Below are 14,350 nucleotides of genomic sequence, written 5' to 3' on the forward strand. Positions count from 1 at the left end.
CGGAAGAACCTTCCTACAACGTGTTATATCTGTCAATCTAGGCGGCCGCGAGTGTCCTTCCCCTGTTTACTTTCCTACCTCTGCCACATGACATGTGCTTAAATTCCTCACTTCTACTAGTCTAGTCTATCTAGTACTACAAAAAAAAGAAATGGGAAAAAGCTATAGTAGTAAAAGAGAAGGGGATAAAAAAGAATGAAAAATCATGAACTTTTGTCTATTGATGATTTAAAAGGGAACTGGGACTTTCTTTTTTTGGAAAACGAAAAAATATGGGACGCGGAGTGCTACATACACAACAACGAGCGGGATTGTCGAGCAAACGTGGAGTTGCACACAATGCACTTGAGACACGCATGCATCGAATGATTTCGAACAAGTTTATAGACCTGTGTGCGAACATATCCGAAAACATTTTTCTTCCTGGGATATAAACGTAACATGCCTGAGAAAATTGTGTATGTCCAATGAAAAAGTGTATGCCTCCTCACACACGGTCACACACATTCTTTTTCTACGTTATAAAATTCGCCTCAGACTTTTGTTTCCTAATGACAATGGTCTGCCAACTTTTTTTTCTCAGATTTTGTAGTGATGAGTCAACATCTGACGATTCTGACCCCTTCAACCGATTGCTCGCACCGAGCGTCAAAACGGAGGCCTGGGTCGCTGTGCCCAGAAGCTCACGACTAGCTTGCCAAGGCTAAGAAAGAGGAGACTGTTGTTCCAGCCCGAGATCAAGCCAAATCCGATAGCGTAAGCAATCCATCCCTACGGTTGAGGAAATGATGATGAACTCCAATCAAGGGATCCTCGTGCTTTAACAAAATTACTTTCCATCTATGAAGTGTCACGTGAACAAGACTGAGTCAAAACTACAACCGCAGCCCCAATCCTATTCATCTAATTTTTTTTTATAATTATGTATTCAGCCATTTTACGCACATCTCAATTAATTTTGAAGACCATAAATTTACCATCCCCTCGCGGGGCTCTACTTGAAGCCAACTAGGAGATAGTGCATTGTAGGGGTGCAGAGCACCGTGTTGTGTGCATTCAAACCGTTGACCAATGGTCCAAATTGCCGAAGAGTTGGACGGTTAAGATTATGGACAACATCAAACAATCCGGAACATTGATTGTCGAGATCAACAGCCCATATGTGCACAGCAGCTCTCCGAGTATAAACTAGTCTCAAAGAAGTTGATAATAATTGTGGGACAATCTGTTCCCAATCCTATTCAATGATTAGTCTCCGAGTCTGTATCCACACTTGTTTACTGTTGGGATTAAGCCCGGTAATCCCACCCACAATGGAAGCGTAACAAACAAAAAACGAAATCACACACAAGAGAACAACACAATCCAAAATACGTGGTTCTCCAAACTCGGGTACGTCACGGGAAAGAGAGAAATCTTCCACTATATGAAAAATGGAGATTACAATGTGAGATGTAAAATCCTTCCCGAGCTCCTAACACATAGCTTTATACAATGTTTTACACTCACCCCTACAACTCTATTTTTCCCTCACATCTTTTCTCCTCTCACCTCCTGGCCGGTGTCTCCGGCAACCCCCAAAGGGGCTGCCCTCTCCTTTTTCTCACACTCGGCACACCCAGCACACATGCACCACTTCACTTAAATAGGACTAGGAGAAAGATCTACACAGTTGGCTCTTCAAATTGCAAGCATCACAAATGCTCTGGGAATTGCTGGCACCCACTCAAGAGAATTTTCAATGACCATATTTACATGGGCTAATTAAATACTCAACAACCCATTATTCACTTTTTCTTTTTCTTTTCAAACTGCATTTAATGTGGGAAAAACCCAACATTTACAAACACCAAAACTAACTCCCACAAAAACTCCTCCTCCTTCCTCCACCGGTCGCCATGTCGGCCAAACTCAACTTCCGGCGACATCCCATCCACAAAATCATCTCTCTCCTCTGCTTCCTCTCCCTCATCTCTCTCTCCAAACCCACCACCGAGCTCCAAAGCCTCCTCAACTTCAAAACCTCACTCTCAAAATCACCCACAGACGCCTTTGACAAATGGGTTCCAGACCAAAACCCATTATGCAACTTCACCGGAATCACTTGCAACCCCAACAAAATGGTCACAGAAATCAATCTCTCTCAACAGAACTTATCCGGCACCCTGCCTTTCGATTCAATCTGCTCTCTTCAATCGCTCGAAAAAATCTCCCTGGGTTCTAACACCCTGTTTGGCAGCATCACAGAGGAAGTTTCAAATTGCACCAATTTGAAGTTCTTGGATTTGGGTTGGAATTCGTTTGTAGGAAAAGTCCCAGACATGTCCTCTTTAACCCAACTCAAGTACTTGAACTTGAACCGCAGCGGATTTTCCGGCCAATTCCCATGGAAATCTCTGGAAAATCTCACCAATCTTGAATTCTTGAGCCTCGGTGACAACTCATTTGATAAAAACCCATTTCCTTTGGAGGTACTAAATCTTGAAAATTTGTACTGGTTGTATCTCACGAACTGTAGTATCGAAGGGAAAATCCCGGAGGGAATTGGAAATCTCACTCTGCTCCAAAACCTCGAGATTTCATCTAACTTTCTGGTTGGTGAAATTCCACAAGGAATCACGAAGCTGAAAAACCTCTGGCAGCTTGAGCTCTATAGCAATAACCTTGTTGGAAAATTTCCAACTGGGTTTAGAAACCTCACGAACCTGATCAATTTCGATGCTTCAACTAACAGTCTTGAAGGAGATTTATCAGAGATCAAGTACTTGGTAAACCTCGTGTCGTTGCAGTTATTCGAAAACCAATTCTCCGGGGAAATCCCAGTCGAATTTGGGGAGTTCAAGTCCCTCCAAAACCTCTCTCTTTACACCAACAAGCTCAGTGGATCACTTCCACAGAAAATCGGATCGCATTCGGGTTTGGAATTCATCGATGTTTCGGAGAATTCCCTGACGGGTCCAATCCCACCTGAAATGTGCAAGAATGGGAAAATGACCGAACTACTTATGCTTCAGAACAGTTTCACCGGTGGAATACCTGAAAACTATGTGAATTGCTCGTCGTTGCATCGTTTTCGGGTGAACAATAATTCACTATCCGGTATAGTCCCTGCAGGAATTTGGAGCTTGCCAAATTTATCTATAGTTGATCTCACTTGGAACCAATTTGAAGGTCCATTGGGGTCCACTATTGGGGAGGCTAAGGCCTTAGCACAGCTCTTTTTAGCTCACAACCGATTTTCTGGTGAATTACCGGCCACAATTGGGGAAGCTACGTCTTTAGTTGACATTGAGTTGAGTTCAAATCAGTTTTCCGGTGAAGTTCCGGTGACAATTGGGAATTTAAAGAGGTTGAGCAATCTTCATTTAGAAAACAACTTGTTTTCTGGTACTATTCCGGAGTCTCTAGGCTCATGTGTTTCTCTAAATGATATAGGCCTTGCCGGAAATTCATTTTCCGGCGAGATACCGGCTAGTATCGGTTCTTTACGGAGCCTGAACTCTTTAAATCTATCTGACAACAAACTCTCCGGAGAAATTCCGATGAGGTTGTCGTCACTTAGACTTAGCCTTCTTGACTTATCGAACAATCAACTGATGGGTCGAATACCGGAATCTTTATCTATTGAAGCATTTAAAAGTAGTTTTGCTGGAAATCCGGGCTTGTGTAGTGAAAATCTTGGGAATTTCCAGTCATGTTCGTCGGATTCCAGCAAGTCCGGCGATTTTCGAACGGTTATTTCTTGCTTTGTAGCAGGGGCAAGTGTCTTGTTCCTGTCACTTTTATGTTTCATGTATGTTAAGTGTAAGCCGAAAGGTTTTGACCATCCGATCAAACGACGTAGTTCTTGGGCTATGAAACAATTCCATGTGTTGAGCTTCAGTGAAGAGGAAGTTGTAAATGCAATCAGAAAGGAAAACTTAATTGGCAAAGGTGGCTCAGGAAATGTGTATGGGATCAGGCTAAGGAGTGGAAAACAATTGGCTGTGAAGCACATTTGGAAGTCGGATTCCGGCGACCGGAGAAGTTGCCGTAGCAGCGCATCCATGCTAGCAAAGGGGAGTCTCCTGTCGCCTGAATATGATGCGGAGGTGGTCACATTGAGCTCCATCAGGCACGTGAATGTGGTTAAACTCTACTGTAGCATCACAAGTGAGGACTCGAATCTGCTCGTTTACGAGTATCTACCAAACGGGAGCTTGTGGGACCGGTTGCACACATGTCAGAAGATCGAGATGGATTGGGAGGTGCGATATGAGATTGCAGTCGGGGCCGCTAGGGGGTTGGAGTATCTCCATCACGGGTGTGATAGACCTGTGGTACACCGGGATGTCAAAACTAGCAACATTTTGTTGGATGAGCAAATGAAGCCTAAGATTGCAGATTTCGGCCTAGCAAAAATTTTGCACGCAAATGGAAGCAAGGACTCTACCAACATCATTGCAGGAACGTATGGTTACATCGCTCCAGGTTAGCATTTCCCATTTTGCTCGTACCCTCTTGTATGCTAAGCCCTTCAATATATTTTGTTTCTGTGAAATTGATCGTAATTTCTTGTTCGTTTTGGTTTTGAAGAATATGCCTACACATACAAAGTAAACGAGAAGAGCGACGTCTATAGCTTTGGGGTGGTTCTGATGGAACTTGTAACTGGAAAGAAGCCCGTTGAACCAGAGTTCGGGGAGAACAATGACATCGTCCAGTGGGTGATAAATGACATGAGAAGCAGAGGCAGCGTCCTTCATTTGGTGGACTCGACGATTTCCGAGGCCCAGAAAGAAGATGCAGCAAGGGCGCTGACAATCGCGATGCATTGCACGATGAAGATTCCGGCCCTTCGACCTTCAATGAGGATGGTGGTGCAGATGCTGGAAGAGGCTGAACCTTGCGAATTGACAGGGATAATTGTGAATAAAGACGGTGAAAACGGTAAGAATTGAGGAGCTTGCGTAAGTGATAGTGAGTTCGATAGGAGAATGGGAATTATGGGGAATTTACCGTATTGGGGCCTGCAATATTGTAAAGAGTCCTACCACCACACTCATTTACACATTCAATCACAGATTCATATTCATAATAGGGGTGGAGCTCGCACACACTATACTTCCCCTATTATGAGTGGGGGTGTGTAAATGATCGGTGTGGTGTTAAAATTATTGTATCTTAAAATAGTCACTCATCCTAGTGATGGGTAGGCCAATAATTTGAAGAAGTCCAAAGCTTAGGTGAGTAGTGTCTTTTGGTGAGAATGTTCAAATGCCAAGATTGCTAGTAGCCTCTAAAGAGAGTGAGCAACAAAAAGTTAGAGACGCATAAGTACAATATTATAATTGGATTCTGATTTTGATGCTTTACTTTTAACGTAAAGTTAGTGGAGCACGAAAATCTATTGTAATTTATGATAGTGGAATGAATTGGTGAAAACTGAATATACATGGAATAAATTGAGTTGATCATTTCTAATGTACTTATTCTTTTGTACTTATATTCACAACGGATCATCTTTTGAACTTACATTTTGCCTGAATAAAAATATTGGCTAAACGAGAAATGAGGCTAAGATTTTGGCTAGATAATCCTCAAGGATTACTTTTTTGTCTTTCTTTAATTTTTTCCCGCATTTTTTAGTTTTCCATCAATGTTCTATGTTTTGTAGATTATTGGTTTTGTCTCGATGAAAGTAATCTGAAAGATAAAATATTGTGTTCAAGACTAAAACTTTTTTGAACGACGACAAAAATAATCTGTCTTGAATATAATTTTTTTACTTTTTCGATTCATCTGATTGACATGAACAAAGAATCCACAAAAATTAAATACAAAACTAATAAATGTGATTTTTTTTAATCAAGATGAAAAAGTAATCCTGCCGGATTATTCAGCCAAAACAGGCTTAAACTACCCTAAAAATACTAGACAAAACCATAAACGGGTTAAAACTCACAAAAATAGGAATTTCGAGACAAATCATTCTCTTTACATACATCAACTAAAAGTTCATTTAGGCTCCGTTTGTTTGGGTGTAAAATATTTTTCGGTAAAACATTTTACCTATTTTTCGGTGTTTGGTTGTGTAAAAAATGAGGAAAATATTTTACATGTAAAATATTTTTCATTAATTGGATGAAAATGACTTTATTTTATCTACCGTTTAAGCCCCCTTTCTCTCTCTACACTATTTTATTCATTTTTGAAAATATTTTTCAAGTGTCAACCAAATACCGAAAAATAAAAGTTTGAAATTTATTTTCTGAAAAAATATTTTACATCGAAACAAACGGAACTTTAGTGAAAATAATTTGTCTAAAGTACTTAAGTTATAGACAAAGTGTTTAAGGAAAACTCAACCTCCATGGCTGTAATGAATGGTCAGGATTCGCTCAAACTCTTCCTCATAAAAGTTAAACTTATCCATGGAATTTTTTTTTTAAAATCTAGACCGTCCAAATACATCTGGACGGTCAGAATTACAAACACAACCAACACGACGGTTGTGCAAGTAACATTTTTGCTTAACTATATTGAAAGGACACAACAATACAGAGAAAACCACGAAGGCATACCTTAAAAAAAAAAAAAACTACAGAAAAATCCATACAGGGAGGATTATATATAGAGGAATTTTCAAGTGAGTGATCCCTCATTTTGTTAAAATGAGGGACTTTCATTTCCCGATCAAATTTTGAAAAAAATCCGAACTGTTCAATGTGTGCAGAACGTAATTTATATATATATATATATGGTAATTACTATGGAGATTTGGACGAAATCAAGAAAACTTTAGGATACTAAATTCGGGAACCTTAGTCACATAGTCTTTCAAAATGACTCTTGTCATGCGCTCGTCTTGTCAATCGTTGCACTCACGAATTTTAGTTGCTTGAGAAATTTTTTAAAGACCCTTTCACGAGTTTGTTCCCACACTCACACCCGACCGTGCATTAGGTGACGTGACTATTTTCACACTTCCTTCGACACTACGTGTCAACCAGCCGGCTCACTTTCTCTTTCCCGCCCCATCCGATTCAATTATAAGCTTCAAGAAACCAGTTAACAGTCATAACGAACTCAACTACTCCTATACACCCCAGCAGGCAGCAAAAACAACATTACATTCTCTCTCTCTCTCTCTCTCTCTCATACAATGGATCAAGAAAGATGCCATTTAGAGCTCCGAATACTTCCAGGCAGAGTAGCACTGAAGAAGGCTCTGTCGCCGCTTCTGAAAGTATCACCGGCCTCCTGCACCGCGATCTGCAAACCGGGCGGCATCTCTCTCCAAGCTTTTCCGGTGGAACAGAATGATGTGTTTCCCCTCCTCTCCGCCGTGCTTCGAATTCATCCCGCCTCCGTGGACCACTTCTGCTGCACTCAGTCCATCACCGCTGAATTCGATCTCGATTTCTTGGACTTCATTCTCTCCTTTGCACGTAACTACATGCTCTCTCTCTCTCTCTCTCTCTCTCTCTCCATAATAATGTATATAAGATTCTGTACTACGTACAGCTGATGAAGGCAATATCAATATTGTGGCTGCGGATTATGTCGACGAGGAAGTCAATTTCGCTTCGGGTGCTTCTGGGGGTATTGCTCTGCTCTGGTTTTACTGATTTGATTTTGTATTCAACGTAATTAGGGTTGAATCAAGTGATTCTTGAAAATCTATTTCTTGTTTCTTGATGTACTGGTAATTCGTCATTAGTAATTGATAAGTTTCTTGTTTTTACCCACAAATTTTGAATATGGGTATGATATCTATTTCTTGTTTTGCTCATCTCCACAAAACTCTTAATTCTTGAAATTGTTAAGTTCAAATAAAAGAAGTTCAAGTACTTCATCGATTGAGATTCGGAGTTGATTGCATTTTTCAGGGGATTTTTTTCGGACCCGTTACCTCTCCAATGTTCTTAATGAGTATTTCTTGGAGATTGATGATTCAGTATTCGAGTACGTCGTGGTTGTTGGGATAGCCTCGGAAGATTTCCGGCGGGTCATTTGGCACTTCAGGGACTTATCCCCTTTCGGTAACTATCGAATTTGTGTCCTGTGACATGTTAAATTGCATAATAACATCCTCTTAACCACTAGAATATCTGGGAATAATGGCAAAAAAGCTGTTTCTGTCTCAGAAAAATTATTCCTCAATCACTAGAGTATAGTGGAATTGGAACCAGAAAGATTTTATTTTTTCTTGTTTCCAAACAGATTACATAAACTTTCAGAAGATGTCACGAAGTGGCTGTTTTTATTTGCTTTACTTCTTCCCTCCTTATTATGCTTCCATTGAATTTTTTTCGGGGCGTATCTAAGCCTAATAATCGCACCTGGTCGTGTGGCATTTGCAGTTGAAGCATTTGTGACTGATGAAGACGTGACTTTTATATTTGGTCCTGAGGAAATTGTGCTCAGAACAGAGGTATAACGCAAAAAAATTCCGTCGCCTCCAATTTAGGGTTTATACGTTACTAAATGAACTAAATTGAAAGCAATGATATCAATTAATCGGAAAAATGATTTATAGGTCCTGCTTTTTGAAATGTATTTTCCTGAACTCTGTGATTTTCGTACTTCAAACTCCGATACCTTAACCGATTTTTTTTCCCTTTGTGAGGTAGGATGGAAATTGCGTTATCGGGGGCATAAACGGATACAACCGGGTCAAGATCCGACTCAGTCTGCACAACCCAGACTCGCTACTTGAAGCCTCGGAGCTCTCTGCCTCGGTTTGGATGCTCAAGTCCCGCGACTGGCCTGATATGCTGAGTTGCCCGGTTCGACAACTCGGTAACGTCGTGTTCTACTTCAAGAATGAACACACGCTATAAACTCGACCCAATCAGTTTTTTGTGGAATTCCAATCAAATCGAGACATACATATGATACTTCTGTATAATACCATTCGAAAGTTCAACAGTGAAAGCAAAGGAAGCTTGAGGGTATTTTAGCAGTATGTTTAGCAAAGCATGACATTGGATAAGCCATATTACTAGTATTTCACAAGGTTTTTCTGACGACATTTTTTCAAATATGAGGAGGTGGTTCGTTTTCTGATTTTATGTCTTGTGATGTTATTTGCCAAAACCAAGTTTATGGTCATCATATACTTCTTTGGCAATGCTCATACTACGTGATGCATGAGCCCGAAGGGTTAGTCTAGTTGGTTGGTGAGTTTGTTCCCCACAATTCATTAGGGTTTTGATTATTGGGATTAGACCGCAAAAAAATAATTTCTAGTGAATCCCGGTGCGTATGGCCTGTCGAGGAGGGGATTAGTCGTGGTGCGTGAAATCTGACCCGGACATCCTAACTGTCGAACCAACCATGTTTTTTTCTGTTCCAATACGGCTATTGGTACTGGAACTTGTAAGCTAAAGGGCTTCCAAATTGATTATCTTTCAACAATAAAATCCTTCCAAGTGGGCTTATTTTCTATCCACATGTGATATTGTAAAACCTTATGAGCATGGGTATCAAGTAATTAGTTAGGGAGTTAACAATGAGTATTGCTACAAGATGAATCAAACTCTTAAAATTGCCCTTGTTGAGCTTGTAAAGAGTTTATGTGAAGTCGAGTTTCCCAAATAAGCAATAACCAAATGGAGTTTCAATACATTTTGGTCCTGTTAATTTCTTTTCGAAATTTGATATGCTATTAACTCGGTGAAATCATGCATTCCTTCACTATTAGTCCTGTCAAATAAATTGATAAAACTTGAAATTTCTGCATGGAAACGATTGTACCTAATAAAAAATGATTTCAAAACCATATATTTTACCTGAATAATGATTATAAATTTGAGTACATTTGCCTGATAGGCCTTCTGATCAATATGCATCAAGCACACTCTCTCTCAACTCCAAAATGCCGAAACAAAAAACGATTGTACATACCTTTCGATTACAAACATGGAGATTTGGATGAAATCTAGAAACTTTTCAAAAAGTCTAAACTCCGGATACGATCGTGTCCGAAGCCATTGAATGTATATTGACCCATATGCATCTAAGGGTTCCGAACACAATTGTGTCCGTAGCATTGCTCGTAACGCTATTTTTTTTGGTAAATGCATTGCTGAAAACTTTTAGAATACAAAAATTTGGGACTAAATTTCAGACTTCCCTCATTACACGTGTCAACCAGCTGTCTCACCTTCAATTTGCCGCCACAAGTGACTCAATTGTAAGCTCCAAAGAAACCAATTAACCGTCATAACGAACTCACTTGTAAAACAAGATACATCTCTCTCTCTCTCTCTCTCCTGCGCGATGGATCTCTCTGTCTCTCTCTTCTGCGCGATGGATCCAGAAGGATGCCAGATAGAGCTCCGACTACTTCCAGGCAGACTAGTACTGCAGAAGGCTCTGTCGCCGCTTCTCATAGTATCACCGGCCGTCGGCACCGCCATTTGCCAACCTAACGGCATATCTCTCCAAGTTTATCCGGAAGAACAGAATGATGTGTTTCCGATCCTCGCCGCCACGCTTCGAATTGATCCCGCCTCCGTCGACCACTTCCGCTGCTCCGAGCCGATCACGGCCGGGTTCAAACCCGATTACTTGCATAATCTTCTCTCCCTCGCAGGTAAAGCAAACACATTCAAGTCATCTCTCTCTATACCATATAGTATATGTGTATATACACACACACACATATCTTGGTTTCCGTATCGTTTTTTTTAAATAACTCTAATTTTCGGACCACCTTACGCGCATCTCAACTAGTTTAATTTTTTTATATATAGTCGTCTATGTTTTTTTTTACCATAATTGGAATATGTACTATGTACAGACGATGAAGGCATCACTGTGATGGCGGATTATCAAAGAATGGAAGTTGCTTTTGCTTTGGGCCGTGTTGTGGGTATGCTCTGCTCTGCTCAATTCCTTTGTTATCTGTATCTATGTATGGAATTGTTAAATATCTTAATTTGGTTTGATTTGATAAATTCTTGAAAATCAGTAACCATGTGTTATATTCTTGCAAATGAACCAGTTGATTCTTGGAAATTATCAGTGTTAGTATCTTATTAGTTCTTGAAAATCAAATTCGCCTTTGGATAAATTGACTTGACAGAGAAGAGATTAGATGGATCAAGAAGTTCTTCTTAGAAACGAATCTCCGATGCGGCCTTTCTGCTTCGAGCTTTTTGTACTTGTTGGGATATTTTGTACTATCTCCGTCCCAAAATGTTTGTCCGATCCGCAAAACGAGGACTCAAAAATAATGTATTTCTTTTAATAAAAAATTCAAACTTTTTTCATAAATTACAAGAACACATCGATAGTCCAGATTCACTTGAAGTCAATCTCGACCATCGATTTCCAATTTCGGGGTACCTTGCACTTTCTAGCTTAAGAAAGAGTTGTGGAAGCCAAGGCGAGCTACTGGAAGGGCAGAGCAAGGCCTTTTTAAGGGAGGAAGAGCGTATGGGTTGGTTCGGATCAATATGAAATTATTACCACACATTCATTCTATATTTTCTCCTTAGGTTTGTAGTTTTCTGTACTTAAGGTGGGCACTGTTTTTTTTTTTTAATACGTGAGGCACTGCTGTTTCTTGATGCATAATGGTAATATATTTTTACTTTGAATTGATTAATTCTTGAAAAATCAGCTAATTAGTATTTGAGTAGTTCTTGAGAACCAGCGGTATATATGTAAGTATTGATTTGATATTTTGTCACAATTAGGTCTACGGTCCGTTCCTTTTTTAGTACTTATTTTTTCGCTTTACAATTAAGTAGATCATTTTCTCACAATACATTATCTTTAATTCAAAAAATAAGTATTTATTTGAGTACTTATCTCCCTTAGCGGAACGATTTCTTGTTTTTGTTCATCTCCACAAAACTCATGAATTCTTGAAATTGTCAAGATTAAGTGACTCCATTGATTTAAGATACAAAATGAATTGATTTCAGGGAAGACTAGGTCTCTCGGCACTGATATTCCTAACAATATTATGGAGATTGATGATTCAGAATTCGTATACGCTGTGGTCGTTGGGATAGCCTCGGAAGATTTCCGGCGGATCATTTGGCACTTCAGGCACTTATCCCCTTTCGGTAACTTTCGAATTTTGCATCTAGTTGTCTGGCGCAGTTCCCTCCTTTTACCATGCTAAATTGCCTAATTCGAACCTCTTAACAATCTAGTAGTCCAATGAGGAAATCTTATCGATTGGGCCGGCCTCTCTGCCAAGTGCATTCGGGTTTTTGTGTTGCATAATTGAGCCTAACAATCGCACCCGGTCGTGTGACATTTGCAGTTGAAGCATTTGTGACTGATGAAGAAGTGACTTTTATATTTGGTCCTGCGGAAATTGTGCTCAAAACAGAGGTATAATGAAATTACATTCATAGGAAAATTGATTTCTAGGTCCTGCTTTTTTAACTGATTTTCATTTTTGTGATCATCTAGAATGGGAACTGCGTTATTGGGGGCATAAATGGACACCACCGGGTCAAGATCCGACTCAGTCTGCACATCCCGGACTCGCTACTTGAAGCCTCGGAGCTCTCTGCCTCGGTTTGGATGTTCAAGTCCCCTGACTCGCCCGATTTGCTGAGTTTCCCGGTTCGACAACTCGGTAACGTCGTGTTCTACTTCAAGAATGAACACAGGCTATGAACTTGTGGAATTCGAATCACATCTGTACATATGATTCTTCTGTGTAAACAAAGGAGGAAGCTTAATTGCCGATTAAAAAAAAAAGAAAACAGAAGAAGAAGGGGAAGCTTAACCTTTGATTGATTTCATTTTGTGTTTTTGTGATGAAACAAACTGGTTCTATACATTTTGAGCTAATGGGATATATGCTAGTATGTTCAGCAATGTGTACATGTTGCATAATACATATGTTTCATTTTGTGTACTGCTTTCTCAAAACAAATTTCGAAACAAAAAGTCTGGGAATACAACTTCTGGACACAACTGCGTTCGGAGCCATCCAATGTACAGCTCACGTGCAAATTGCTTCGAATGCAGTTGTATCCGGAATTGTGTTTTAAAATTATCATCTTAGCATTGGATGTGATATGTGTTATCAGTAGTTTGATCACGTTCACAATTTTTGTTTTGAAGAACTTTGTCGCACGGTATTTTTTGTGATTTTACTATTTCCAAAAGCAAGCTGTTTTTTTTTTTTTCCGACTAATCAGAAAATGCAGATAGTACATATAAGAAAACAATATAATAAAAACGGATACTATTGGTCCGAAAATACAAGAAACAACAAACGAAAATAACAAAACAAAACAACAAAAAACAAAAAGCCGCATGGAACCAAATGCTGGAGCCGTACCCATCAATCACACTCGTGAAGGTGGGTGGAGAGACCAAGAGGAGAGGCAAGATATGGGAAGAGCAACTCTTGAGATGATCCGCCGCACCAACTTGAGCTTGTGCCGCCGCAAACTGAAGGGTTGAACCTGCCGCAGCCGCAGCCGCCGCCGAACCGCTCATGGCCCAGATCCAGTTCCAAAGATTTGGCGCTTGAGTCCAAAAATAACAGGGAAAATGGGAGATCTACCCTCCTTACGAAAAAAGTCTCAATCATTTCACAACCATAGAGGTGAGAGCATAGGAGAAGAGAAGAACATGGGAGGAAAGAGATGGGGGATGCCGACTAGGGAAGGGGAAATCGGAAAACGGGGGAGGCTGAAGAAAAGAACGAAAAAGAAAGAGGGCTCTCTCTCTAGAGAGAAACTCTCTGCGTCCAACCTACGCCAAAAGCAAGCTTTTATTCCAATCAAATTCTTGTAAGGCAATTCTTGCACTGTGCGATGCATGCATGCATGCAACCAAGTTTTTTTTTTCTCTCTTCGACATTGATTTATTTTGCAACAATAAAAATCTTTCAGCGTGGACGTACTCATTTTGCATAAGTCCGGGAGTTGTCAAATCAAAGAGTACGATGGAAACTGAACGAATCTTTTGCAGCTTGACTTGTGTTGAGCGCGCGCAATTTTTATCAAATTGACTCGCCATACAACACAAACTGTGTTGCTCGGCTCGACAAGTTTGCACTGTGTGACTAGAAACAAGGTCTAAGTTACCATGTATTCTATTTGAATTTGATTCACTTGTAGTTTTGTTAGGTTCAACAATGGTAATCAACCGGACATTATACAGTTGGACTGAAGGAAAAAAACTGATCGAATTTGTGATTCCTTCGATGCCAGAGAATCGAAGGAATGAATGTCTCACGTTGGGATAGAGTGAAGATGTGGATAAAATAGCAGTGTAAGGATTTAACACCTTTTTAGTTACAATTCTATTTAGGGTGGTTATTCTGAGTTAATGAATATTACCTTGGAGAATTTTCATTGGGGATTGGAGATTGTTCAAC

At 40.0% G+C, this 14,350-nt stretch overlaps 3 protein-coding genes across 3 annotated transcripts; all 3 read left to right on the forward strand.

Moving 5' to 3' along the window:
• The first annotated feature begins 957 nt into the window (after positions 1–957).
• LOC131307259 (receptor-like protein kinase 7) lies at positions 958–5,010 on the forward strand. The gene is made up of 2 exons (XM_058333670.1): positions 958–4,470; positions 4,576–5,010. Exons 1-2 carry the CDS (start codon positions 1,899–1,901, stop codon positions 4,938–4,940), a joined length of 2,937 nt encoding a protein of 978 aa, XP_058189653.1. The 5' UTR covers positions 958–1,898; the 3' UTR covers positions 4,941–5,010.
• Positions 5,011–7,144: 2,134 nt separating this feature from the next.
• On the forward strand, positions 7,145–8,979 carry LOC131307143 (uncharacterized). The gene is made up of 5 exons (XM_058333550.1): positions 7,145–7,430; positions 7,507–7,584; positions 7,872–8,024; positions 8,346–8,416; positions 8,616–8,979. The coding sequence occupies exons 1-5, from the start codon at positions 7,145–7,147 to the stop codon at positions 8,823–8,825; spliced, it is 798 nt and encodes a 265-aa protein (XP_058189533.1). The 3' UTR covers positions 8,826–8,979.
• Positions 8,980–11,912: 2,933 nt separating this feature from the next.
• On the forward strand, positions 11,913–12,762 carry LOC131307260 (uncharacterized). The gene is made up of 3 exons (XM_058333671.1): positions 11,913–12,065; positions 12,269–12,339; positions 12,421–12,762. Exons 1-3 carry the CDS (start codon positions 11,963–11,965, stop codon positions 12,628–12,630), a joined length of 384 nt encoding a protein of 127 aa, XP_058189654.1. The 5' UTR covers positions 11,913–11,962; the 3' UTR covers positions 12,631–12,762.
• Positions 12,763–14,350: the final 1,588 nt, after the last annotated feature.

This window comes from Rhododendron vialii, chromosome 11a (genome assembly GCF_030253575.1).
Source record: "Rhododendron vialii isolate Sample 1 chromosome 11a, ASM3025357v1".
In the NCBI taxonomy this organism is placed as follows: domain Eukaryota; kingdom Viridiplantae; phylum Streptophyta; class Magnoliopsida; order Ericales; family Ericaceae; genus Rhododendron; species Rhododendron vialii.

What these genes read in the sequence shown, in the direction of transcription:
- LOC131307260 (XM_058333671.1), top strand. Translation starts at nt 11,963, where the DNA reads ATGGAGATTGATGATTCAGAATTCGTATACGCTGTGGTCGTTGGGATA. An exon ending in CAGGCACTTATCCCCTTTCG is followed by an intron (nt 12,066 to 12,268) that starts GTAACTTTCGAA and finishes TGACATTTGCAG; the next exon opens with TTGAAGCATTTGTGACTGAT. An exon ending in AAATTGTGCTCAAAACAGAG is followed by an intron (nt 12,340 to 12,420) that starts GTATAATGAAAT and finishes GTGATCATCTAG; the next exon opens with AATGGGAACTGCGTTATTGG.
- LOC131307143 (XM_058333550.1), top strand. Translation starts at nt 7,145, where the DNA reads ATGGATCAAGAAAGATGCCATTTAGAGCTCCGAATACTTCCAGGCAGA. An exon ending in CTTCATTCTCTCCTTTGCAC is followed by an intron (nt 7,431 to 7,506) that starts GTAACTACATGC and finishes TACTACGTACAG; the next exon opens with CTGATGAAGGCAATATCAAT. An exon ending in CAGGGACTTATCCCCTTTCG is followed by an intron (nt 8,025 to 8,345) that starts GTAACTATCGAA and finishes TGGCATTTGCAG; the next exon opens with TTGAAGCATTTGTGACTGAT.
- LOC131307259 (XM_058333670.1), top strand. Translation starts at nt 1,899, where the DNA reads ATGTCGGCCAAACTCAACTTCCGGCGACATCCCATCCACAAAATCATC. An exon ending in GTATGGTTACATCGCTCCAG is followed by an intron (nt 4,471 to 4,575) that starts GTTAGCATTTCC and finishes TTGGTTTTGAAG; the next exon opens with AATATGCCTACACATACAAA.